This window comes from Musa acuminata, chromosome BXJ3-8 (genome assembly GCF_036884655.1).
Source record: "Musa acuminata AAA Group cultivar baxijiao chromosome BXJ3-8, Cavendish_Baxijiao_AAA, whole genome shotgun sequence".
NCBI classification, from domain to species: Eukaryota; Viridiplantae; Streptophyta; class Magnoliopsida; order Zingiberales; family Musaceae; genus Musa; species Musa acuminata.
The window spans coordinates 10,654,737-10,680,557 of record NC_088356.1 but is presented as its reverse complement, the minus strand read 5'-3'; the positions used below and the strand labels follow the sequence as shown (position 1 = coordinate 10,680,557).

The window sequence follows — 25,821 nt, the reverse complement described above, 5'->3', positions numbered from 1 at the left end:
TTGTAGCTAATGCATCATTAATTACTGTTAACACAACGTAGATATGAAGAAAGTTACATTGTTTTTGTGTTACCAAACATAAACATTACAAACATTACATCTCTATGCACCTGTATTCTATTTAACATTTGCCATTGACTTGTTGGGTATGTTAGATTGATTTGTGTGGATGATGTTAGATGATTTATGTTTGTAAAAAATATAATTTGTGCAACCCTTTATATATGAGTAAAATTAATTAGAAAAATCATACGATACCATTTTCTCATTTTTCACGAAAGAATTGAAGTTAAAATATACGAGACATTACTCAATTATAATGTTTTTAAATAGCATTACAGTATATTTTCGTGGTATTAAACAAAACAATACAGCAACAATTCCATCAAAATAATAACAACTGGTAGAAACATTTATGTTGTCGGACAATTACATGTCGTTGACAGAATTGGTGATCTAAAGATCTACGCAAGAAGGCTCTAACTAGTAGAAACAACTTCTGTATGTTGGCATCCAGTAATCTGTTCTGCTATTGTCTGTATGATCTTGAGAGATGGATGAAATAGGAACCAAGCAAAGCCCTTTACTCCTCAGATCAACTTTTGCCTGAGCCTTTACCTTCCTCTCCAACTGTCCCCATGAATTGTGATCCTGCGAAGGGCAGATACAGATCATGTAGCAGTCCATTTGCCACTGTAAGAAATAGATAAGGAAAGATCTTGAAGTACCTTGCTAGCACTTGACTTCATGTATGGATCACTTAGCAACTGCATGGTTAGGACAAGAATTATCGTCAATTAATTGGTGATTACTAATACAGAGATTGAGATTGAGATCTCTTGAGCAAAAGGTTGAGGTCGAGTGACTTAAACCTCAATTTTGGTCTCTGATGCAACATATTCTTGTTAATCAAGACAAAACTGATGAAGCAGTAAAGTTATAGGAATGGTAATAGAACTTTTCCTCCCAGAAGACGAGAAGTTTATGGTGTTACCTGTACTTGCTCTTGTAGAGTTTTGATACAAAATATGGTTTCCATGAGCACAGATGCTTGATCTGTCTGACAAATTCGCAAAAGAGAGTGTTGGATGAACTCATGCTTTTCTATCTGATCACGAAGAACATGGTGATATCGGTTACCTTCCCGAATGGCGATACAATTTGCTGTAGAGCACTGATTCTTTCAGCTGCCATCCTTGCCTTGGGCACCTGCAGCTGTTTCCGACAAGAATACATTATCTCCCTGTTCTATATATTCCAAGAAACAGTATGATAAATGCGTATCTTTAACCTAACCTTAGTAGGTGAAACCATCGAGCTATCATACTTGGATTTCTTGAGGAGTGTCTCTGTACTCTCTTCATCAGATCTTTGCTTCTTTCCTTCAACTGTTCCGGTATTCCTGCTATTTCCTCTTATCTGCAGTAAGAAATGAGCTTTTACTTCTTAGCAGAAACAATTACATGTAATGTTTTGAGGGTTTTGTGTCTGTAAACGAGAAAGAGAGAGCGAGAGAGCGAGAGAGTTACTGATGATCTTTCATATGCTTGCTTATTGCCACAACACAAATCTGAGCCTTTTACACGAGGCTTTGACGCCGGTAACTCCATTCCAGCTTGCTTGCCTAAGCATCCACCAAAGGGGACTTGGTCTGACGGACTTCTACGGTTAGACCATGAAGCCTCTGCCATTCCACCGCAGAACTCATGGTTGAGACCTGTTTGGTGACTCCGTGGCTTCACGTTGTGATCATAATAGCTTCTACTGTTTTCTCCTACAACTGCGTCGACAGTAAACGACGGTGAAACCGGGATTTCATGCGTAACGTGAGAAGTATCAGACGCCAAGTGATCGATCAACATCGAAGCAGAGATATAGCCATCGCACGTTGATGGTGCAAGATGATGCTCGAGCTGTGGGTTCGAAGGAGCGAGAGACCAGTTGTTAGCGAAATCTGGCTGCATGAGGCTTCCCAAGGAGTGAAGAGAGAATGGATGCAATTCCCTGCAGCTGTCCATCTTCTTGGAGTTAGCGCATGCAGGTTCGAACACATCTGCTGTTAGCCTTCTTGAGCTCAGCACTTCAAGGAAGTTCTCCCCATCATCCACCTCCCCAGCATCTTCTACGTCTCTGCAACATCGACACCTACTTTCAGAGGACGAGTTTGGTTCGCTTATGTACTCAGAGGGAAAGATCTATAGATCACCATGAGTAGCAATTATGTATGGCGTCTTCCGTAATACTTACAGCAGGACATGGCTCCACATGTGGCGGTTCTCCGCTGGCTCTCCTGAAACATCACCAGACGAGGAGTCCATGCTGAGGGCTGAGTGGCTGGAAGCATCAGCGAACGATGCAGCGGCGGCAGCGTTGGAGCAGTACTGGGTGATGGCGGTCCGAGAGAAGGGGTTGGGGTGGATCTCCCACCGGTCGTTGGGCACCGTCGAGAGTTCGAGGCCTTGTTGAGCCATGGCGTCGTAATAGTGAGCTTTGCTTTGGCTTCTGCTGCAGACTCGTGGATATATAAGGAGAGCACAGCCGATGGCATGACATCAGCGTGAGATGGAGAGAGATGGAGGATGGGAGACAGCAAAGCGTACTCAACTCGTGTCGTTTCTTCCCACTTGGGTTGTGGACAATTATTATGGCGTTAGCCCCACTCGCCACGCAACATGAAAGTGTAGTTCAATTGTGTGACACAGTTAATTAATGGCTTTAATGGCTGTTAATTAACCTTTGACTGGTGCAATCGAAAGACTCTTCTTCCGTTTTCCCCCGAAACCGTGCGTGCATGCTTATGTTCGATAATGAAGTTTACAAGGTTGAGACCATTAATTCTCAGTTCCTGATCTCTTTGTAAGGAACCATATCACGAGCGAGTGGAAAGCACTGAGGACAAGCTTGGTGGTGGTGGTGGTGGTGAAGCTGAGATGTCAAGGGTGCCATCGATCGCTCTCAGTACTGCTCTCTTCCACAACTTCCCCAGCCGCGTGAGTGCAGCTGCGCATGAGAAGTGAAGTGGGAAAAGAAATGGACATACAGAGTCTATAGAAGAAGGTGAGTATAGTGCAAGTGACGTGATAGCAGCTGGAAACAGTGCAATTTGAGAGTGCTGTCCATAGCAGCAAAACCAATGCTCCAATGAGGGGAAACAAACAACAAAACTAGGGTTTAAGCTTGACAAGATGACCAACAAATTAAACTAAATCTGACCACAGCAATCTCGTTCAACTGATCTCTGATGTTTACTGCTGTGGAAGACATGCCTGAATCTCTCATAAGCAACACCACCATCAATCAATATACAGTAAATTTAATGCTTAGAACCACAAGAGGAGATTTTAGAGCCGATCGATCAAACAAATGGATTGGTGTGACGCTTCTTCTTCTTTTGAGAGGCTGGCTTAAGAAATGGAAGTGGTTTTAGCAGGATGGTGGAGGCTCCCCGACTCAGCTGTGACACCTACTTCCACTACAGCTCACGCCATCTTCATCCGCATTCATCAGTGTGTGCCCTAAAGGAATTGGAAAAGATAAAGCCATTGCTAGCTCTCATAATCACATTAGTTTAACGCAAGCTAAGCCTTGGGGATGAGAATGAGATTAGTGTGTGCCTTTAATTATGTCCTGCAAAGACATATTCTACAAAGTAAACAAAGGGTATGTTGTGATATGGATGTCAATCCACAACTCTCTCTCTCTCTCTCTCTCTCTCTCTCTCTTAAGTTAGACTGTTATTGTGTTAGCACAGGTGGCAATATCATCCTCTTCCTAATACAACATCTGCCTCTGTCCATGTCAGACATGCCGAAGCTGTGTCTTTGCAGGATAAACAACATACAACCTCTCACTATCACAGCATTCTTTCAATACATTAAGGCCAATCATCACAACCAAAGCGCAGTGAGGCCATTATCTCCCCCTTAGTGGAGTCCTTTGGTGAATCAATAGCTCGGGGAGTTTCGACCTCCTCCATAGGTGGACAACACAACACAACACCTCTTCTTGTTTATAGCAGCACGAGACGAAGGTGGACGGAACCTTCCACAACTATGTATATATATAAAGAGACACCTGCCATCAAAGAATGCTTCGTCTAACCCACGTTGACTATATAGTCTTTATACGTACATATAGGTAGATAGGAGAGGGTTGTTTATATTGTGCACCTCTATCTTTATAAAGCCTGATCAAAGCTGAAATGTGAAGGCCTGCCTACCTTCCACTAGGGTTGGTGGGAGTGGGCTGTGTCTGTGGGTTTTGATGGCGACGGTCATGGATTCCATATGTGTGTGTACGAATTGTTGGTGAAGGAGGTTTAACAGGTGGATGAGATGATGAGGGAGAGGGGGTTGGGATGGAAGACCGATGGGTTTGTCAACGGGGATGGTGAAGAATTCCGAGGGCAAGAAGTCAAAACAGGACGAGTTCGTTCGAGGATCGAAGGCTGTGCCATTGATTGATTCAACCATGCCGTAGTTGGAGGAAGATGAGTGTGTAATGTCTTCTGAGCTGTTCCCTCAATCATCTCCTACCTTAGAAGAACTGCTATGAAATGTCGGACACACACTATTAATAATAATATATAATATTTCAAAATAAGATTTCGGTGATTAGTGCTTTATTGTGTTACCAAAGTTTCAAACATCAAAACATGCCTGATGATATTTCTTTTCAATCACAAAAAGGCTCCAATCGGCATCCTATTGCAAAAAATAAAAATAAAAATAAATCCTTTTTCAGATTTTTTTAAGAATTATTTTTATTTCAATAATTTATTAATAATATTTTTAATAATATTATAATCACACTTGTTTTTGAAAGAAACTTATTTTTCTATGAGAAAATTTTATTCTTTATTTTTTATAAGATAGGTTGACAGTAAATTCTATGAATACCAGTAGATATGAGTGGGAGATCTAGATAAGGAACTAGCATACTTCTCTTACTAATCCCCAAAGTATGTGCAATAAAGTCCTTATCATCGATACAAGGACACATATAGACTTTACTTTTCGTATGATTTAATTGAAAGCCAGAAACTATACCAAACTCATTCAAAATAGTAGTCAGGTTCCTCACTAAAGTTGAATCATTCTGAAGAAAGATAAATAAATCATCTACAAAAGTTATGTGTGATATATGAATAGAATTAGCATTGGGTACCTTAATACTGCCATCAGAGACTACTTGTATTAATATACAGCTGAGTCCTTCCATTGCAATAGTAAAAAAATATGGAGAGAGTGAATCACCTTGTCGGATGCTATTCGTGCTATAAAAAAAAGCCAATATGTGAGCCATTGAAGAATATTAAAAACTTTAGAGTTTTCAAGCAACATTGAATCCAATTAACCCATTGCTGAGGGAAGTTAATATCGAGGAGTATCTTATAGATAAATTTCCTATTATCTAAATCAAAGTCTTTTCATAAATCAATTTTAAAACATATTTTTATCCCTCTTGCTTTTGAATACATATCCTTGACCAAGTCATTAGCAAGAAGAATATTATGATGTATACTTCTCCCTTCGATGAAAGCAGCCTGATTAGGACTAATGATCTTATGTATTACCTTTTGCATTCTATTTGCCAACACTTTGGAGATGATCTTGTAAATAAAGTTGCATAATGATATGGGTTGATAGTTCTCTAGTGAATCAGCCATTGCATTCTTGGGAATTAAAGAAATAAAAGTATAATTCATCTCTCTAAGAATATGACTTGAAGAGAAAAAATATTAGCAAACTTTAATCACATCATTACCAATAGATCATGTAATTTGATAAAATTCAGTAGAAATCCGTTTGGGCTAGGGCTTTTATGCTTCAGTGACTTAAAGATAACTCTTACAATTTTGTCATCTATAAGGCATTGAAGATTGAAATGACACTCGAATCAAGCTTTCTAGTTGGCTCCACATGAATGTTATTAGGTTGCACCGCTTGATTAAGTAAGGAATAAAAAAATTGCTAACCTCATCTAAATTCTTAATAAGAATATAATATTTGTCTCTGCATTTTCTAATGCGGTTAACAACCCTTCGTGTAGTAATGGAAGAATAGAAAAACTGAGTATTTGAATCCCCTAGAGTAAGCCAATGCTATTGAGACTTTTGCTTTGCAAAACTTTCCTCCTGTTTTAAGGCTTGTATAATGTTATTTCTGACTTCTATCTCTTTGTAGATAAGATTCTTATCACGGGGCTGAAGTTGCATCTCATGTTGCATTGCTATTAGTTCCTTTCTGCAAAATTGAACTCGGGTGATAATATTACCAAAGTTATTTGTATTCCACTCTTTAAGTGTTGCTTTACAGACTTTGAGCTTTTAACATAAGATGTAAGGGGGCGAACCAAACATATTAACATTCCAAGCTGATCTGATAACATAAGGAACTGAGGATGAGTCCTCGACATATTAAAGAATCTAAAAGGTTTTTTGCCTCTAGATGTTGCTTTATCTGCATGTGTATACATTAAAGAATGAACAGAAAACAAGGGTGCATCATACTCAAAAAGTGAATCAAGGTAAACTGTAAAGCATTCTTGATTAATCAGACACCTGTCGAGTTGAGCCATTAATTTTCTATTAGCAGCACCTTAATTATTCTAGGAGAGCCAATTTTCATATATTTCATATCAATTAATACAACAGTATCGATGTAATCATTAAAACTTTGAAGTTGACTTTCTGAAAGCTGTCTACCCTCCACTTTTTCATTTATATACCGAACAATATTAAACTCACCAAGAACAATCCAAGGTACATTAACACAATCATTTGAAATGTTAGTTAGATCAGTCCATAGTATATTTTTTTCTTGCATACTATTTGAAACATATATACCAGTGAAATTAAATTGATAGCCATTCTTTTTGTTCTCAACCTTAAGATGAATGAATTGATCAGTAGCATAAATAAACCAAGCATTAATAGAGTTAGGATGTCATAAGACCCATATTCTACCAAAAGTTTCACTGGAGTCATTGCTAAACAGTTCTGTGTTTAGCCATATTAAATTCTTTTGAGCATGAATACATGATTGCTTAGTTTTCATTTCCACAAAAATAGCAATATTACATACGACATACTTGATTATTCTGTAGAGCTTCGGATATTTTTCAGGCTTATTAACTCCATGAACATTCTAGTAGATTATCTTCATCAGAAATTAAACAAATAGAAAAGGAAGTAAGATATTCATCCTATGACTTTGAATGGATAATACCATCCTTTTTCTTATCCTTAGATTTTATATTTTCTCCCGCACAATATCGCTTATTGGGGCATAAGATAGTTGAGGCAGAATATTCGGACATTTTTCGGATAAAATACCTCAGGAAAATCTTCATCGGAAGAAACCAGTACACATACTCGTGCAAATGCTAATCTCGTCTGCATCGTTGTTGCTTTGTCGAAGAGTAGCTGTCCTAAAGTGCTGCATAACTTTGTAATAAAATATCGACTCTAAAAATGTAGGGAAAGATTTGAAAGGATACCCATAATGAAATAAACTGTAGGTTGTCTAACTCCAAATGTACATCAGGAGACCAACATTGTAGAATCATTGGATGATCGTGAATACTCTAAAACCCTTTGAGGACCCATTGCAAATTTTTTTCAGAGTATAGTTTGTAAACAAAAAAATCGTTCTTCAGCATGTAAAGATCAAATGTCGATGTTCCTAATGTAGTTTTGATAAATGAGACTAGTAAGAAATATGATATTTTGAGACCTACCCCATATCCAACAATCGTTATAGATCATGTCTCAATCAACTATGCATAATAAATAGTTTCGTACACAGCAATCTTTTTATCGGTCTAAACTTCTCGAGCAAAAAAATCCAAGCTGAGATCCGGACTTTCAATTGGAGCCTTGAAGAGGCTAGTCCAACGTCGGAAACGAGAGAAGGAGGTCGCGATCTAGAGCGCGACTTGCTTCGTCGAACGAGCATCTCGCTGGAAAGAAGATAGTGGAGGAGCAACTTGAGAGGTAAGGGCAGGGAGCCTCGCCGTCAAATCTATCCTGCCGCCACCGTCGCCAGCTCAATGGACCATCGCTGCTGTGTCCCTGCAGCGTTGTGAGGGCTGCACACTCGCCGCCCCAAAGAAACCATCCTCTGTTCCACCAAGAAGACGAGGAGCGCACAGAACTGCCGACCCTCTTCTTGTCTGTTTCTATGGCGTTGGGGGTTTCACGCAGAATCCATGTTCGTTGAGAAGAGGGGCTGCAGAGAGGGATCACAGCAGGTCGACGATCCCAACTTTCTCGTTGCAGTCGCCGCCGCTGTCACCCAGCCCACCTCACCTTTGTTCCTCGTAATGAGAAGGGGAAGAAGGAGGGTAGAGGGCTGCACGCAGTAGCCACCCCCAAAGAAACCCTCCTCTGTTCCACCGAGCAGAACAGGAGGAGAGCAGGAGATGCAGAACCGCCGACCGCAGCAGAGCACCATTGACCACGAGAAGGGTACGATTACAACAGCCTTCCTCCGATATCAGAGCAAGGGATGCAAAGAGGAGCGATCATAACCCTCCTCTCCTCTATTCTCTAATGTCTAAAATACCCTTAATCATTTATCCCTTTTTTTTTTTCTATGAACAAGTAGGATGAACCGATCCCATTACAGTATTTTCACACATTGTTATAGTATTTTTTAATAATTTTTAAATATAATTATAATATAGTAAAAAATAATGTTATAATGTCTTCCTAATATCACGAAAAACAAAAAAACTATATTACAATGCTTTTGTTACTACTCATTAACATTTTTCTGCTATTGCTAATAACACTATAATATAATATAAATATACTATAAATATATTTTTTATACTATTTATAAAAACACTATATTATAGTGTTTTTATACCATAGTATTATTGAAAACACTATGATATAGTATAAAAAAATATTATAATCACACCTGATCAAACTATGGGTCGATCGATAGAATATGGAATGAAAAAAGATATTTCAAACATAAAAAGCTTTTTTTTCCTGGAATTCGTCCAAGAAAATATAATGAAATATTTATTTCATTTTATTATATTTTTCAGTCGTAATCTTTTATATGTGAGGCATCTGACTGAACTTTCAATGTCATCGTTTCTTTTTTCAAAGACTGACAATAAAAAAATTAATTGGAGCTTAATTATCTTAGTCTTAATTTTTAAGATGTAATTCTTCCTCTATAATTTAATCTATAGAATTTAAGTAATTAAAATTTTTACAGAGATAAACTTGTAAATACGGATAAAACCCTAATAGCCGTTGATCAGATTTGATTTGATCGGTTTCCTTCCTGCCGCCGCCTCCTGGGTCTTAGGGTCTCATTTCGCAGCTACGACGTTGCGATATCCCAACCGTTGATCTCCTTCCTAATGGATATTAGGGTTTCTCGTTTCCTCGCTATAAGTAACTCGCCTCCACGGCTTCTCTCCTCGGTGCCCAAAGCTCCTCTCTGATGGCCGGGGCTTCGGAGGCGACATATGTAGGGTTCGTGGTTTTGTAGGACTTTGAAGGCGAGATCTCTAAGGTTCGCGCATCTTCTTTGTCGATGGATCCTACTTCACTTTCGTCTTTGTTTCTCGTTTTCCTTTTTCGGATTTGGAAGAGATCGGCGGAGGTGTTTCATGAGATGTGATGATCCTTTCCCCAAATGATCGACGATGAATACACTGCGCGTGTTTCTTTATCTACCCCTCATTTTTGAGGAGGAAGATTCAAGCCAGCGATTCTGATCTCCATCCCTCCATCGTCTTCCTCCCTTTCTTGTTTTTTAGATTCTCTGATTTTTTTATGCTTGTCAGCCGTTGTTGATGCATTAATGGTCGTGGCGAGATGATGATCCTTTCCCCAGATGATCGACTATGAACATACTGTGCGCTATTGTTTTCTCCTTCAAGGAGAAGATCAAGCCAGGTTTCTGATCTCCGCGATTGCCAACCAATCCAATGGCTGGCATGGTGCAATCGTTGATCTCCTTTCCGATGGCCATTAGGGTTTCTCGTTTCCTTTCTATAAGTAGCTCGCCTCCTCGTTTAAAGTTAAGGTTCCTCTTTCTTCGCGGAGGCTTCGTAGTCGAGATCTCTAGATTTCATGATCTTTTCGGCGTTAGATTCTTAGCGTTTGTGTTCATGTCTGTTGATAAATCCATGATTGGTTTCTTTCTTCTTTTTGTTTCATTTTCTTTTCCGATTTGGAAGAGAATGATGGAGGTGTTCTACGGGATGTGATGATCCTTTCCCCAAATGATCGACGGTGAATACACTGTGCATTTTTCTTTGTCTCCTCAGATTGGAGGAGGAAGATTCAAGCCAGCGGTTCTGATCTCCATCCTTCCATCTTCTGTTTTCCTTTTTTTAGTTTTGTTGATTTCTGATGCTTTGTTGCCGTTGATGATACATCAATGGTCGCGGCGAGATGATGAGCCTTTCCCCAGATGATCGACTATGAACACACTGTGCGCTAATGTCTTCTCCTTTACGGAGAAGATCAAGCCAGGACTCTGATCTCCGCGATTGCTAATCCATTCATTGTCTGAGAATTTTGCAATTTTATGTTTGTGTTGAAAATGTTTTAATTAATATTGATACGAGAGTTCCATTATTATCTCTGTTTTTATCTGCGAAGAAAGTATTTTAATTTTTCTTTTACCGAAAACAAGAAATCGATCTCCCAGTTTTTTTAGATCCGAGAGGCAGAAAAAACGATTGGATGTATACTTTCCTAACCCACAGAAATATTTCAGTAATTCTACAGAGATATCTTCGTCTTCAAGAAAATAAATAATATTTCAAAATTCATTTTGTAGCTCAACGTTTTTCAACATCAGAATTATCACTTTTTTTAATTGCTTATCTTCTTTGCTACTCTCCGAAGTAATATCATCGGGTGATAATTGCAATGCAATTTTAAGCACATGTAGAGACGAACTATACTCACCGAAGCCTTGATCTCAACGCCTTCGACGCCTCCAAACCTCTCGAATAGCGGAGCTTGGCGGCAGTGTAATCGCCCACGTTTCTATCCCAAGGAACCTTGTCGGAGATGAACTACTAGCGTATATCGAATGCTTGACCCGAGACCTTAAAATACTAGTTTCCACCGATGGTTAAATATCTTCCTCTAAAGCATGTTGAAATAATCCTCAAAGCAAGGATACCTAAATAAACAAACATCAAAATCAAGAATGCCTAAAGTTGTAAACTAATTCTAAATTGAATGTATACTGCTGTCAAACTATGCGATCGAACGGAAACAACTTTTGTAGTTGAAGACGGGGTATAAGTGTTGAGGGTAGGATGAGAGATGCTTTTAAGATGTGTGATCCTCCTCTTGGTACCAAAATTTTGTTGATAGTTGAATCAATTCGATTTGATTCGGAGTCGCGTCTAAGAAATCTTTATTGGTAGCAGTGAGAGAGAGTATACAATAATATCTAACCATTTGAGAGTAACTTTGTTATATTAAATGGTCAATTTTGTATTTTCATTTTGAAGTTTTTCTACAATGTATCCCTTTTTTTATATTTTCTAAAGATCTTATTTTTCACAATTTCGAAATATCCTTTGACGAGGGAGTTATACTAACTAGTATTGGGTACAACCAATCGATGGTCACAGGGTGACAATATTAACCTCGCATGTATAAAATTCACACGTCACTTATATTATTTTTAATAAATTTGCAGTATTTTAAAAACCTTTATCAAAATATTGTATACTTATTTAAAAATTCTATAACCAACATAAATTGATTCAAGATTCAATAGAACTTCTCATATACAAAATATGATTTTAAAAAATATGTTTGTTGGTCTAGAAACAAGAACAACTAAAAAGGAAGACATTAATTGCATTATTTTTATTCACTCTGTAGATCAATTTACCCTGTAGCTTGGTTTAAAAGAATAAACGAGAATTGTTATTGTGGCTTGTTAGAGATATTTTGTGGAATGTTGACAAAAAATGAAAAATATGAGTATGGTTACGGGAAAAAAAAGAGCTAAAAATAGAGTGTTTTCCTGGAATTCGTCCTATATTAATTGTGATATATTATGTCTTATGATAATTTTACTTGCTCGGTGCGGCGGGGTTTGCCAACATGAATGATTAATCCTATCGGTGCGGATCACAGAACGCATCGACTCCCTATTGGATCCGATGGCCATAGTCCAAGCAAGCTTGTGTCGGCACAACGATCCAAGAGGCCTAATCCCTTACCCCACTAGCTCGGTGGGACAGGACCGTACGTACGACGATGGCAAGGGAAAGTTGCAAGCAGACAATAGCGAATCATAGAAAGAGAAAAAGAAAGCAAATTGTGCAGCGAAGGCAACGAAACATTAACGAAGTTCAGCAAGCCATTTACTAATACATCATCGCTAAAGCTAAAGCACGCCATACCGGAAAGCAAAACGACGATCGAAGCAGAGGCAAACAGGTTCTCCTACATGCATTCAACACACACACATACACCCGCTGCTTATTGCGTGATAGCTGATGCTACCGAGGCCGCGTTCAGGCGTGGGGCGTCTTGTCGACGTCCTCCAGGGGGCGGTACCACACGGTTTCGTCCAACGCCGACGGGCCGGCTGCCGTCTTCGCACCGCCGGCGGCTGCGGAGGACGCGCCAGTCTCGGTGGCGGGGCCGAAGACGCCGGTGGTGGGGTGGGGGCCCCAGTAGTAGTTGTCCGCCTGGGCGTCGATCACATTATCCGGCACCGCGGTGGGTCCCACCGGCTCGTCCTCGTTCTTATCGTACGACGACGCGTGCACTCCCCTCTTCCTGCACCAAGCCAGAAGCGGACTTCTATAGCTGCATGCTGTTTCGGTGATGCAGCGGATCTTTTCCATAGTATTCAGACAAATAAGAAAAACTCCCCAATCGAGAGCGAAGATGCCACCATCAGCTAGCAAATCCCAACCGTACGAGACCTCCCCACCCGCTCACGTACCCGCTCCGGTGCCTCGAGGAAGCGGAGTAATGCGTGTCACGGTAGCAAGCGGGTTCCACCGGTACACCATGCGAGGGTAAGAAACCGGTTGGAACGAGATCAAGGGAAAAAAGAAGGAAGACGTCGATGACCTCGACGAACGTATCATACGGCTGATATCGCCTGGATCATCTCAGCGACACTCGCAACCAATCAGGACAGTCCTTCTTCCCATCTGGCGTGAGAGGATACGAAAGATGTGTCTACCACCCACCGAAGGATTTTTCCATGGTCGATAAATCAGTACTAGACAGCTCGTTAGAGATTAGAGATTCGGACCAAAAACCCCTGTTTTAAGCAACCGATTTTAATAATTGTCGCAAGAGATTCTTGTGTGAGGAGATGACCAAGAAATTGTTAAGAGTGGTTTAAGACGAAGAAGAAGGTCCATGGTTTTCCCCCAAACAAGAGCATGTATCCCCGTGTTCGTAGGAGCAACATCAGATCGAGCAAGAAAAGAAGACAAAAAGAAGGGGGGCGAACCTGGAAGAAGCAACGGCGGGCGGCGCGGGATCCCGAGCGGCCCAGATCCGGTTCACGAATCGCTTCCCCAGGACTCCAGTGACTAACACTCGGGCTGCCATACAAAGAACGGATGAGACGGAGAAAGAAGGAAAGAAACCTCCGCGTGGAGAAAGCAGGAAAGAATGGTAAGAGTCTATCTGAGAAGGGGAAAGGGAAAGGGAACGGACAACGGAGACGCGCTTCGTCGCACTCAACCCTTCCCCTTCTCGAATATTATATCCGTGGGACCCACACCGCACCAACTGTCTCCTGACGGAGCCGTCTCCCAGCGAACGACATTCTGCGAATATTCCGCTTGTTCCGGTGCTAACGCCGTCCGCCGGAGTGGGGGTGTCATAATCCACCGTGAGTTGAGTCGACTCGGGGCTGATGTGGCAATATGGAGTCATTTCTCCGTCGCTAATGACATGACGGGAGCCGATTTGACGGAATCCAAATCAACTCTGTCGACAATCACGACATTGCCCTCTGGCGCTAACAGCCAACGTCGAGTACTTCAAGATTCGTGCGTTTCTTCTCGAAAAAGAATATTCGGCATCGCGTGACTCTTATTCCAACGTTATGTCGCAAAAGAGAGGGGAATTATATATTCCCCACTGCCATTATCTCTCGGGTCATATGGCACTTTCACGGAAAGTCGTGCGTAAGTTGTCATTAAATAAAGAACATAATGGTTTTTTTTTTTTTAAATATTTTTGTCAAATTTTAAGTGTTCTAAAAAAGTCTCAAATTTAAGTCTCCTAACGCTCCGACCTCTCCTCTTAGCGATCAACAAATTCTCACACTAGACACTATGAATTATATTATTATAATATATGACATGTGATGAGAATAGCTTAGAGGAAAAAGAATTAGATTTGCTCTCTAACGATTATATTTTTGTTAGTTGAATGATCATGAGCTAATTATATGTTATCCATGTGATTAGTTATCTTTGGTATTTCGATTTTGATATTTTTAAAAAGTTATATTGAAATCCTTATATTTATAAAAATGAGATATTTAACCTTGTTTTTACTCATCTTATCGATTCTGTTTACAAAAATACTATACGTGCTTAGTGATAAACCGAAGTAAGGCAGAGTCCGCATGTGCTCAATGATATACCTTATGATATTTCGAATCGACGACGACGACGACGACATGAGGAGAAACAAGGTTAGATGTTTCACTTTTATAAATATAGAGATCCCAATATAACATTTAAGAATATAGAAATTAAAATTCTAAAAATAGCTAATTGCAAATGGTATCATGTAATTAATCTTTATTTTATGAGGAATTATTAAGAATTTTACCTTTATTGGTTATATAGGTGTTAATTTGGCATGCAATTTACGATAAGGATGGGAATATCAAGTTAAAGTTTTAACTCGAGCTCGAATATAAATGGATTATGCTATTGTGCTATGCGATTTGTGATAAGGATGCCATGGACGAAGAAGAACTCGATTTGCTTTGCATCAAGTGCTACGAGTAAATTCAAAGGGTTACCTATTCTTATCATTCTAATGATTATATCTTTATTGGTTGCACAATCGTATTTATTTTATTGAGGATTTTATCTTTACCAGTTACAATGATATTAATTTAATATGTAATTTACAATAAGAATATAATTGTCTAAGTCAAAGTTTTAACTCTAGCTCGAATACAAATAAATTATATTATTACGACATGTGAATTTACAATAAAGATATCTTAGATGAAGAAGAACCTGATTTGATTCGTGTCAAAGTGGTACTTGTGAGTTCAAAGAGTTACTTACTCTTATCATTCTAATGATTATATCTTTATTGGTTGCACAACTATACTTATTTTACGAAGGATGATTCTATTCTTACTACATTGATTTCATTGTAATGGTTTGAGCTTGGTTTATACAACTTATATATTAGGATTTATTTGATAATGCAATTAATATGCTTGTGGTTGCACAACTATACTTATTTTACTAGAGGATTGTGAAGGATTTTATTCTTGCTAGTTACATTGATTTCATTGTAATGATTTGTGGTCTAGTTATTTATTAAGATTTATGGTGTGATCGAAGCATAGGGAGATGTCAATATTTTACTTGGATTGAGATCCACCTATATGTGTGAACGAGCAAACGGAGTAGTTCCAATCCTCACAAAGTGGAATTGGCCAAAAGTAAATCGAGGGAGGAACTTTTTATTGAGGAGCTCTTATCATTTCTTGGGTTGCAATTGTGGTTAATTGTTTTGTTGTTGCAAAAAATATAATGTGTTAGCTTAGATTGGTTTAGGGTCCAATCTCTACATTTGCATCAACTTGTATATAATTAATATTGGGCTGACAGTCCATATTCAGTCCAAGATGGATTTTATCAGTCCACAGCTCACCCTCTCTTAACTTAACCCTATTTATATTAGGGGGGTGTGATGGCTATAAAAAGAGGTAGGAAAAGGCAGCAACTAGGTAGTTTTTGACAGCCATGGAATTCCAAAGAAAAAGAGGAGAACAAGGTAGAAAAGGAAGAGAAAGAAAAGAAAAAAAGACAATGACAACACAGAGAGACTGTTCTTAATCATCTAACAGTGCTTTCATATCAGGTTAGATTAGATCTATAGTAAATTCTTACTGTGATTACTTAGGGAGAATTATGGAGGATTTAGATATTATACACAGATCCTTGTATCCCAGTTATTCTCTTGTGATTATTGCTATGATTTTGGATAAGAAATTGAGATTTATATATTTATTATTAATATAATAAATTATCTTTAGTTTGTCTCATCATTTTTACCCTTCACATTGAAAGAATTTTCACGTAAATAATAGTGTTCTATTTGATTATGATTCCATTTAATTTATTCTATTTGATTGTGATTCCATTTAATTTCATTGTGTTTATAATCTATTAATATTTGTTCATATACAAAAATTATTTTTTTTATATTCCATCAATTAATTATATGTGTAATGGAGGTCTCTTTGTAGTTACAAATTTGGGATAGATATTGAATATTGTTGTTTGTACCCTTCTAATGGTGAAATGCAATGAATAGAAAATTCATTAACACTCAATTTATGAATGTGTATTATTAGTGTTGCATCTATGTAAAATGCTGATGAATTGGTAAATGCTTGTAGGAAAATATAATCTGTGACAAAAAGAAATATAATTTTGTATCCGATGACACAAAACAAATAAAATTTGTCAACTAACCACAATTCAAACCCAAAAAATACAAATCTTTATCCAAAATAAAAGACTGACCCAAACATCATTGCCTTCACTATTAGATAAGTAATCATCATAACTGCTGCCTTCTAACCTGCAGGTGTATTAAAAACCTGTAATCACCAAAATAGTTTCAAAACAAATGCACAACCAAACTCTTGTTTTATCACTCCCTCATCTTATTTCAAAGAGAGATGTGTAATGCATTGAAGGATGATCTTAATATTCACAAATGAATCTTATTTGTATATAAATCTTCTCTATTAATTTGGTAGAGAATCATCATGATGATTGGTTTATCAGAAGCTTTCAATATCATTGATTTGAAGCTTTCATAAAAAAAATTCAATTGAACATCACCCTGTGTGTATTGGACTGATAGCCCATGAGTTTAGTCCATACTAGGATTTAACAAACCATAGCCCATCTTCCTACGAAAAATTAGAAGAAAATACTACAACAACAAGGTAAAAAACTATAGCAGAAAAATGCTAGTAGAGTAAGACTATTCTCAATCATCCAAACAGTATTCTCTTTCAAAGTTAGTAGATTCTTGCTGTGATTAATTAAAAAAAATTATGCACATAATTTTTTTGAGATTATTGTTATTCATTGTTGTGATTAATAGAAAAAATTTAGATATTATGCACATAATCCTTGTATCTTATTTACTCATTGAGATTGTTGTTTGAGTTTTGGACAAAAAATTCTGAAATTTATATTTTCATTCGACTGTGTGTTACTATCTATCTATATTTGTTCGTATACAAAATGCTGCCATATTTTTGTTTCAAATTTCCCCCACACTTACCTTAGCGATAGACAAACAATGCACATCTCCATAAAATGTAATATTTCTCAACCAAGTTGCAAAATAAGCAACTGGTGTTTGGTGGAGAGACACACACTGATCAATAAGCAAAAAGTTGCAACGTAATAATGCTCACAACACACACACACACACACACACAGATCAATTAAGATTACCAAATATGCTTGCTTCTCCGGGAACAGCAAACGTGCAGCTGACTCCCACTGTTTTGGTTGTCCACACAAATCATTAACCGCTGGGACGGTAAAAAGATGGCAATCGAGGTCTTCGCTTCAGAAGAAAAAGAAGAATCCTACACGCAATTCCTGCTATGAAACCCAAATTCAGATTGCTACCTGTTCGTTCGTAAGGCCAAAATCCAGATTCAGATCCAGAAGCGAGAAGCGATTCCAAGATGGCAATCGACCTCTTTCCCCCCTTCCCCCTTACCTTCGCTATAAGCTGCAGCGATTCCATGATAAAACCACAAAGAACAAATAAAGATCAAAGAGTCATCAGTCAAACCATACCGTTCGTCGATAAGATGTCGAGGAGGAATTGCCGTGACCGGTAGAAGCGAGTCGTAACAGCAGGGGTGGGAGGGGCAGGCACAGGAGACAGGATTTCTTTCGCCTTCCCTCCTCTCCTCTCCTCTCCTCTGCATGCCCCTTCCACTGCTACTGCTACCTCCTCAGCGCCCTTTCTTTCTTTCTAGTCTCTTTCTGTCCCTCTCCTGTGATGCGTTCTTATCGGCTCTGCTTTTATAAACCCGAGAACGAGTGTGTCGGGGCAGTACAAAGGTGTACTTTTCCCACTGCCCGAGCTTCAGATAGTGGTACTTCTATTGTGTGGTTTGTGTAGTATCTTAGTACTGCACTGTACTGCGCTTTGCTACCACTCCGCCTCCTGCGAGCCATGGAAGATGGGTAATCACCGACGCAGATTTGGATGGGAAGGAATGATTACGTTAATCGTTTCGACGAACCAAGCTACCTAACTGCAATTTTGACCTTTTGATTGGACTCGAAAGTCTGAATCTAGTCGACTTATACGTGAAGAATTGTGTCTCAGTGTGTTCCGATCTGAGCTTTCTATTTGTGTTCTTGACATTTCAATCGAGGCTTTTGTCGAAGGATCAAGTCATTGACCTTTTAATTCGATACGATCCGAATTAGTTTCCATTCTTTCGACTCCCAAGTTAATAACTTTTATACATTAATATAAATGAATAATAGAATATTTTATCTTCTTCTCGGACACTATGTGATGATTATAATGACCGACGGTGTACTCCTACAAGCTTCTATGTCAACAAAACGAAGCCTTTGTGCTGAAAGCAACGGCGTTGGATTGTGCACGTAGGCGTTCGAGTTGGGTCGGATTCGTGGCCAACAGTAACCCAATCTTCGGTGCGAATCGATCCTACTAACCCAATCCAGTGAATGAATGTGCGATCGAGCATGCCATGCAGAACTGGCACCTAAAGTCAAACACACAGAAGAACTTACCAGTTGAGAGCCTGTTTCATTTCCAAGTCAAACACGCATCCTTGCAAGATTCAACCATTACACGAGAACAAGATTCATGTGCATTTCACATGCCCTGAACGGCTGAAGCTACCGGAATCAACACCGTCCCCATAAGTGCATTTCCGAGTTCTTAGCCGACGGTGCAACCTGTGGTGTGCGTGTGCCATGAGCAACAGTTCAAAATAATATAATTCACATTCCTTTAATTATATTTTTTTCTTCTCCTCTCGTCGGTAAATTAATTGTTTGGAAAATATTATGGTCGATACACCAAAAAAAAAAAAAAAAAGGAAAAATTCTACTTCATACCTCTTCGATATCTGTCTGGATTATCTGCATGTTGGATCTCACCGCTTGCCTACACAGTGCAGCGATATCCAGATAGATAGAAACGGATCAAAGAAGGTTTAACGTACATAATAAATACCAAGGAAATCAAGCAAATAATTCAGAGCTAACATGACTTGCAAGAAGCAGACCTAAACGTTTTGATTCACACCACGTACCTCTGCATCATTGTCTCCGCTCCCGGTTTCCAGAAGTTCGATCTCATCAGTCAATCTCTTGATCTAGCCGGAAAACAGTTCTCAGATGATGGACGGATAGAGGTTTCTCCTTAATCTTTTTGTTTTCCATTCTCATGGTAATCAAGATTCGACACATTACAAGATTCGGGTCGTACCTCCGCATCATATTCTTCCTTGCTCTTCACCAGATTCCGGTGATTCGATTTCAGCTCCCGGTACTCATCCTTGTATTTCTTCAGCTCGCCCGCAGTCTCGCGTGCTTTAGCCTGTCATCAACGAATCCAAGAAATCATGTCCATGAGAGAGGGAGAGAGAGAGAGAGAGAGAGAGAGAGGATGCAGACCCGGAGTTTTTCCACGCGCTTCTTCAGTGCCTTGTCCTCGTCGATTACCTCATAGAGCAGACTTCGGCGACGAGAGAGTAGTTTCTGGCAGTCGCGAAGCTGTTTTCGTTGCCCTGCCGTCGTTGGATCGGAGGTGTGGAGAATGGTCTGGATGTTCCCCATGGGATGCGCCCTGCTGTCGTTGTTGGTTCCCGCAGCAAAGACGACGAACAAGAACCAGACGATATGAAGACGCAGCAACTCGGGACGAGGACTAATGGGAGGAGAAAGCAAAGCTAAAGAAACCTTTGATCTCACCGGGAGAGGGAGATCGAGAGAGAATGGGAGGCATGCAGAGGGAGAACGCCGACGTGCTTTTATAGTGGGTCGAGGTAGGCAATATGGTTTATCAAGATTCTTGTGTTCTTGGGAACGGCTTTCTTGTTCTTTGGTTATCTGCTCCTCCACCCGAGCTCTGCTCTGCGGCCTTGACGAAGCTGCAACGAGCGACCAGACGAGATCTCAGACCGGGAGAAGGAGACGTTGGCTCGAGAGATAGCAGAGCTGGAATCTGCAGGATCAATCGCCAGCTGCCTTGCAGCGACAGATCGAATAAAGAACCAACCAGCAAAATGATTAGCTCGTTGGCAAAACAAGGATGGATTTGCATAGTTCTTCATGAGGTGTGTCGTACTGTTCATCGGTGCTTTTTTAGTTGCAAAGTGATTAGCTTATTGACCTTATTTTCAGATCAAAAATGAATATGTTTGTGAAAACCAATACCTTCTCTGCTCCTGCCCACATTGGTGTCATGTAGCAGAGAATACTACCAGGTCGCATTTCTAGCTGGAACAGTTGTACTTAAAGAACATAAAACAACTCCAAGTTAAAAGGTGAACAAAGAAACATTAAAGATTCTTTGTCAAGTTCTGATGTATTGATTGATGTTCTTTGTCAATCAATTGATTGACAAAGGATACCGCTATACCAAAAAAAGCACGCAAACACGACAACTCTTGATTATTAGTACATGAACTCAAACCCAACAAATTTTTGAATCCTCACAGTTGATTTGGGAGCTTCACAATTGCTCCAGCCATGCATGGCCATATTTCTCAGGAACTCACGCTCAGTAACATTTACGACAGTGATCGACTCGTCCGTCTCCTCACATTCTTCTTCCATCTTGCGGCCTGCCCATGGAGAGAATGTTTAGTGGTGATCTTATGCATGTTAGAGATCTTGGAGCTCATGATGACTGTATGTCAGTATGAAGAAAATATGATGACTATGTATACACATGAGCGGCCGGAGATATGCATCATCCACGGAAGAAGGAAGAAGATTTTGCGGCTCACCTCATGATTTCCAGAAGCTTGATGTCAGTAGCCAATCTTGCAGCCTACGGAATGCAACAATTTCCGGATCACAAATGTACAGATAAGAAGAAAGATCGAGTGAGTGCTTAAAGCGACATCTTCTTTTCTTGGTTATTGATTCCAAGAAGTCAATGCTATCAAGAAAAGTCTCTATCCTTCCTACCTCTACATCGTATGTAGCTTTGCGCCTCACCAGACGATCGTGCTTGCTTTCCATCTTCTGGCACTCCGCCATGCAATCCTTCAACTCCTCAGCGGCTTTGATTGACTTGACCTACGCATTCCAATCAAAACATCATCACACGAAGGAATCCAAGAGAGAAGCTTGGCAAGAGAACCCAGACCCGGTCGCTCTCTACGCGCTTGTTCATCCACTGTTCTTCGTCTTCCACCGCGGAGAGCCTGTTCCGGAGCCGACGGATCGTGTCGTCGTAGTTGCTGAGCTGAAGAAGCAAGGCCGCCTCGTTCCTGGGGGTGCTTTGGTCGTTCCCCATGGATCGCCTCGTTAATTCCTTTAGGTGGACTTGCCTCAGGAAGAAGACTAATAGAAAGAAGAGGGGGAAGGGGGAGGGGAGGGGGGTGGGGGGGGGCGGGTGCCGGGGGTCGGTGGGGCCCGGTGTGGTCGGTTTTAAGTAGTAAGCGTCGGATCCATAGTGTGTTGTTGATTTTGAACCGGATCGGGTTTCGAATTGGTTCCGGGTCATGAGTCTTGGACCCCGATAAACCCGATATCGTACCGGGTCGGATCCAGATTCTTGATTTTGAAATCGGGTCAGGTGTTATATATATATATATATATATATATATATATATATATATATATATATATATATATATATATATATATATATATATACCCTTTGATTCATTTCTTCTTTGCTTCTCCACGCTTCCTCTGTTTCTTGCATCTCTCTCTCTCTCTCTTTGGGGTTAAAACCCTAAGAGGACCCGTTCTATGACCTGCCCGTCCCATCTCTCTTCTCTCTTCTGTTGGTTCTTGGAATGTTCGATGCTGCGCCTCTCCTTATTGATCCCCCATCGGAGTTCTTTGGGGGTTCTTTCTTGGGAGTTCTTGGAACTCCATTGGTGCCGGGAAGGAATCTTGGTCATCAACGAATCCAAGAAACCATGTCATGAGAGAGAGAGAGAGAGAGAGAGAGTAGATTGGCTGAAAGCATGCAGACCCAGAGTTCTCCCACGCGCTTCTTCATCGCCTTGTCCTCGTTGATTACCTGATAGAGCAGACTTCGGAGACGAGAGAGAAGTTTCAGGCAGTCGCGAAGCTGTCGCTGTTGCCCTGCTGTCGTTGGATCCGAGGTGTGGAGAATGGTTTGGATGTTCCCCATGGGATACGCCCTGCTGCCGTTGTTGGTTCCCGCAGCAAAGACGACGAACAGAAACCAGACGATCTGAAGACGCAGCAACTCCGGAATCTGCAGGATCAATCGGCAGCTGCCTTGCAGCGAAAGATCGAAGAAAGAACCAACCAGTAAATCTTCCGTGTGTCTAGATAACCCTCTTTACTTGTTGGCAAAACAAGGATGGATTTGCATAGTTCTTCATTTGGTGTGTTACACTGTTCACAGTGCTTTTTTAGTTGCATAATGATTAACTTATTGACCTTATTGTCAGATCAAAAACGAATATGTTTGTCAACACCAATACCTTCTCTGCTCGTTGCCACTTCGGTGCCGGAAAGGAATCTTGGTGGGTTCGGGACCTCTGAGACCGCATGTATGATCTCCATCCAAGAAAAGATCTCGAAGGGCCCGGCGGAATCTCCCTCATCTCCAGGCCTTCTTGCCATCGGTGACCTGTATGTACTCCACAAGATCCAGCCCATGTGTGCGCTTGGACAGCAAACAAGAGAGAGAAAGGGCAAAAGGTGAGAAAATAGACATGGCAGCTTGTGTGTGTGCGCAGTAAACGCGTGCAGCGTGCGGCGGTGTGAAGAAAGAGGAGAGAGAAATAAAGAGAAAAAGATTAAGTTTCTGAGTTTTCTGCTTGACGATATGTGGTCAAACATTGTCAGTTTCAGCCTAAATTTTAAGTGGAGAATCCTTACAGTAAACTCTACAATCCTAATGGTGTTGATCTACAGTTTACCCTCTCTAAGATATTTTTCTGTGATATCTATTTTGTAAGACTTAAAATTCTTTTTTGAGAAGATTCATCCGATGATATGCTAGAGCCAAGATCTATGTTCTTGATGTTATTCTGATCCTCTAGTTATTCTAGAGAAGACCTACTGTAAACCTGTTATCATTATTATTGATAGTGAAAGTTTGAGGTGGACTACGGTCCCGTGATTTTTTCCATATTGGGTTTTTCACGTTAAAAGATTTGGTCTTATTGTGTGATTGATTATTTGCTCTATTGTTTATGTTGTGCTGGTTGATATTTACATTTGGATACCAAGTTGGCATTTTGATAAGGAACCCATTTTGATACACAAAGAGGGAAAAGAATATTCCGCTTTAATAGGTTTCTTTCCAACAAGTGGTATCAAAGCAACAGGTTGTTTGGTGCTAGTTTTCTTGTGTGATTGAAATGGAGCAGTCAGATGATATGATTAAATTGAACTCATCAAATTATTCCACTTGAAGGCGTCTGATGGAAGATTTGCTTTATTACAAAGATTTGTATAAGCCTATCAAGGTTAAAGATAAACCTTTTACTATGGATGATGAAGAATGAGAAGTTCAACATAGAAAAGTTATTGCCTATATTAGAAGATGGATGGATATAAACTTGCATGAGCATATTTCAGATGAAACCAAAGCTGATGTTGTTTGGCAAAGGTTAGAAAACCTCTTTGCGAAAAAGACAGTGAGAAATAGAATTTCTCTCCTTAGAAGGCTTGTAAATTTGAAGTATAAAGATGGTAGTAACATTGTTGAGCACATAAGCCTATTTCAGAGTCTTGCAAACAAGTTGGTTGCTATGAAAATGAATATAGATGATGAGATGCAGGGATTATTACTTCTCAGCTCTTTACCAGAAAGTTGAGAAACGTATGTGGTGACTATTTGTAACTCCACGCTAGAGGGGACTCTAACTATAGATATGGTTAAAGATAGTTTGCTAAATGAAGATGCTAGAAGGAAAGAACAGGGTGAATCTTCTTTTGAGACATTTGTTACTGAAAAACAAGAAAGACGTGGAAGAAGTCATAGCAGAAATCCACATGGTTATAGAGGAAGATCCAAGTCTAGAAGAGATATCAAATGTTTTCACTGTAACAGGTCAGGTCACATGAAGAAAGAGTGTAGGTTTTGGAAGCGAGAACATAATGAAATGAAGAAAAATGAGAAAGAGACCAATACAATTATTGCTGAAGGTAATATCACTATTGTCTGTGATGAAGGTTGTGTTAGCCTTATAGCTTAGGACAGTAATTGGGTAATTGACTCTGGTGCTTCATTTCATGTCACTTCTCATGGTGATTTCTTTAGATCTTACACTGTTGGTGATTTTGGTAATGTCAGAATGGGAAATAGTGGTACATCTAAGATTGTGGGCATTGAAGATATTTGCTTGGAGACTAGTATTGGGAGCAAATTGATACTCAAAGATGTAAGATATGTTCCAGATATTCGTCTTAACTTGATATCTACAGGTAGACTTGATGATGAGGGCTTTGCACATTATTTTGGTGAAAGTAAATGAAAACTCACTAAAGGTTCTCTAATTGTGGCAAAAGGAAAGAAGATTAACTCTTTTTATGTCATGGAAGCTAAGCTACGTAAAGGAGAGATTAATGCAATTCAAAAAGATGAAAATATAGATCTTTGGCATAAGAGGCTTGAACATATCAACGAGAAGGAATTTCAAACTCTTGCTAGAAAGCAGTTTTTACTAGAGTTGCAAGGTACATCTCTTAAATCTTGTGATCAATTGCTTAGTTGGAAAAACACATAGAATTACATTTCAGGCATATCCATCATCTAGAAGATCAGATGTTATTGATTTAGTTCATATTGATGTTTATACTATGCAAACTAGAACTCTTGGAGGTACTCTTTATTTTGTTACTTTTATTGATGACCATTCAAGAAAAATGTGAGCTTTTGCTTTGAAATCTAAAGACCAGGTACTCGATGTTTTCAAGGAGTTTCATGTTAGTGTTGAAAGCGAAACTAGCAGAAAACTAAAGTGTATTCGATTAGATAATGGTGGCGAGTACAGGGGTCCCTTTGAGAATTATTGCAGGTTCCATGGTATCAGGCTTGAGAAAACAGTTCCTAAAACTCCTCAACAGAACGGTGTGACAGAAAGGATGAAAAAAACCATTGAAGAAAGGATTAGGTGTATGCTTTCCCACGCCAAGTTACCAAAGTCATTTTGGGAGGAGGCTATGAGAACTATAATTGATTTGATAAATCTTTCTCCATCAGTTCCTCTAAAAGATGATGTTCCAGAGAGAGTATGGAGAGGAAAAGATATATCTTATAATCACTTAAGAGTCTTTGGGTGTAAAGTATTTGTTTATATTCCCAAATATGAGAGGTCCAAGTGT

General features: G+C 39.6%; 2 protein-coding genes, 1 long non-coding RNA gene, 2 other non-coding genes and 2 pseudogenes across 11 annotated transcripts; 4 read left to right on the top strand and 3 right to left on the bottom strand.

Annotated features, from left to right (window-relative positions):
* Window positions 1-391: 391 nt before the first annotated feature.
* LOC135646228 (uncharacterized) lies at window positions 392-2,503 on the bottom strand. Of its 6 annotated transcripts, none has more exons than XM_065165556.1 (7): window positions 2,248-2,503; window positions 1,530-2,148; window positions 1,297-1,419; window positions 1,141-1,215; window positions 995-1,060; window positions 729-767; window positions 392-651 (listed from the first exon to the last, which is right to left on the bottom strand). In XM_065165556.1, exons 1-7 carry the CDS (start codon window positions 2,469-2,471, stop codon window positions 484-486), a joined length of 1,314 nt encoding a protein of 437 aa, XP_065021628.1. In that variant the 5' UTR covers window positions 2,472-2,503; the 3' UTR covers window positions 392-483. The 6 variants fall into 6 exon arrangements, with proteins under 6 accessions (XP_065021628.1, XP_065021630.1, XP_065021629.1 ...); XM_065165558.1 differs by having other exon boundaries at window positions 1,141-1,209; XM_065165557.1 differs by having other exon boundaries at window positions 1,530-2,145.
* A 7,134-nt stretch (window positions 2,504-9,637) lies between these two features.
* LOC135647812 (small nucleolar RNA Z103) lies at window positions 9,638-9,749 on the top strand (annotated as a pseudogene).
* Window positions 9,750-9,838: 89 nt separating this feature from the next.
* Window positions 9,839-9,938, top strand: LOC135647810 (small nucleolar RNA Z103). The gene has a single exon (XR_010500507.1). It is a non-coding gene; the product is annotated as a small nucleolar RNA Z103 (small nucleolar RNA).
* Window positions 9,939-10,229: 291 nt separating this feature from the next.
* LOC135647813 (small nucleolar RNA Z103) lies at window positions 10,230-10,338 on the top strand (annotated as a pseudogene).
* An 82-nt stretch (window positions 10,339-10,420) lies between these two features.
* LOC135647811 (small nucleolar RNA Z103) lies at window positions 10,421-10,520 on the top strand. Its single transcript, XR_010500508.1, has one exon. It is a non-coding gene; the product is annotated as a small nucleolar RNA Z103 (small nucleolar RNA).
* A 1,783-nt stretch (window positions 10,521-12,303) lies between these two features.
* Window positions 12,304-13,930, bottom strand: LOC135646091 (uncharacterized). Its single transcript, XM_065165235.1, has 2 exons — window positions 13,485-13,930; window positions 12,304-12,793 (listed from the first exon to the last, which is right to left on the bottom strand). Exons 1-2 carry the CDS (start codon window positions 13,913-13,915, stop codon window positions 12,526-12,528), a joined length of 699 nt encoding a protein of 232 aa, XP_065021307.1. The 5' UTR covers window positions 13,916-13,930; the 3' UTR covers window positions 12,304-12,525.
* Window positions 13,931-16,655: 2,725 nt separating this feature from the next.
* Window positions 16,656-18,475, bottom strand: LOC108953577 (uncharacterized). 2 transcript variants are annotated; one of them, XR_010498737.1, is made up of 3 exons: window positions 18,076-18,299; window positions 17,722-18,007; window positions 16,656-16,828 (listed from the first exon to the last, which is right to left on the bottom strand). It is a non-coding gene; the product is annotated as an uncharacterized LOC108953577 (long non-coding RNA). The 2 variants fall into 2 exon arrangements; XR_001979354.2 differs by lacking the exon at window positions 16,656-16,828 and having other exon boundaries at window positions 17,554-18,007; window positions 18,076-18,475.
* Window positions 18,476-25,821: the final 7,346 nt, after the last annotated feature.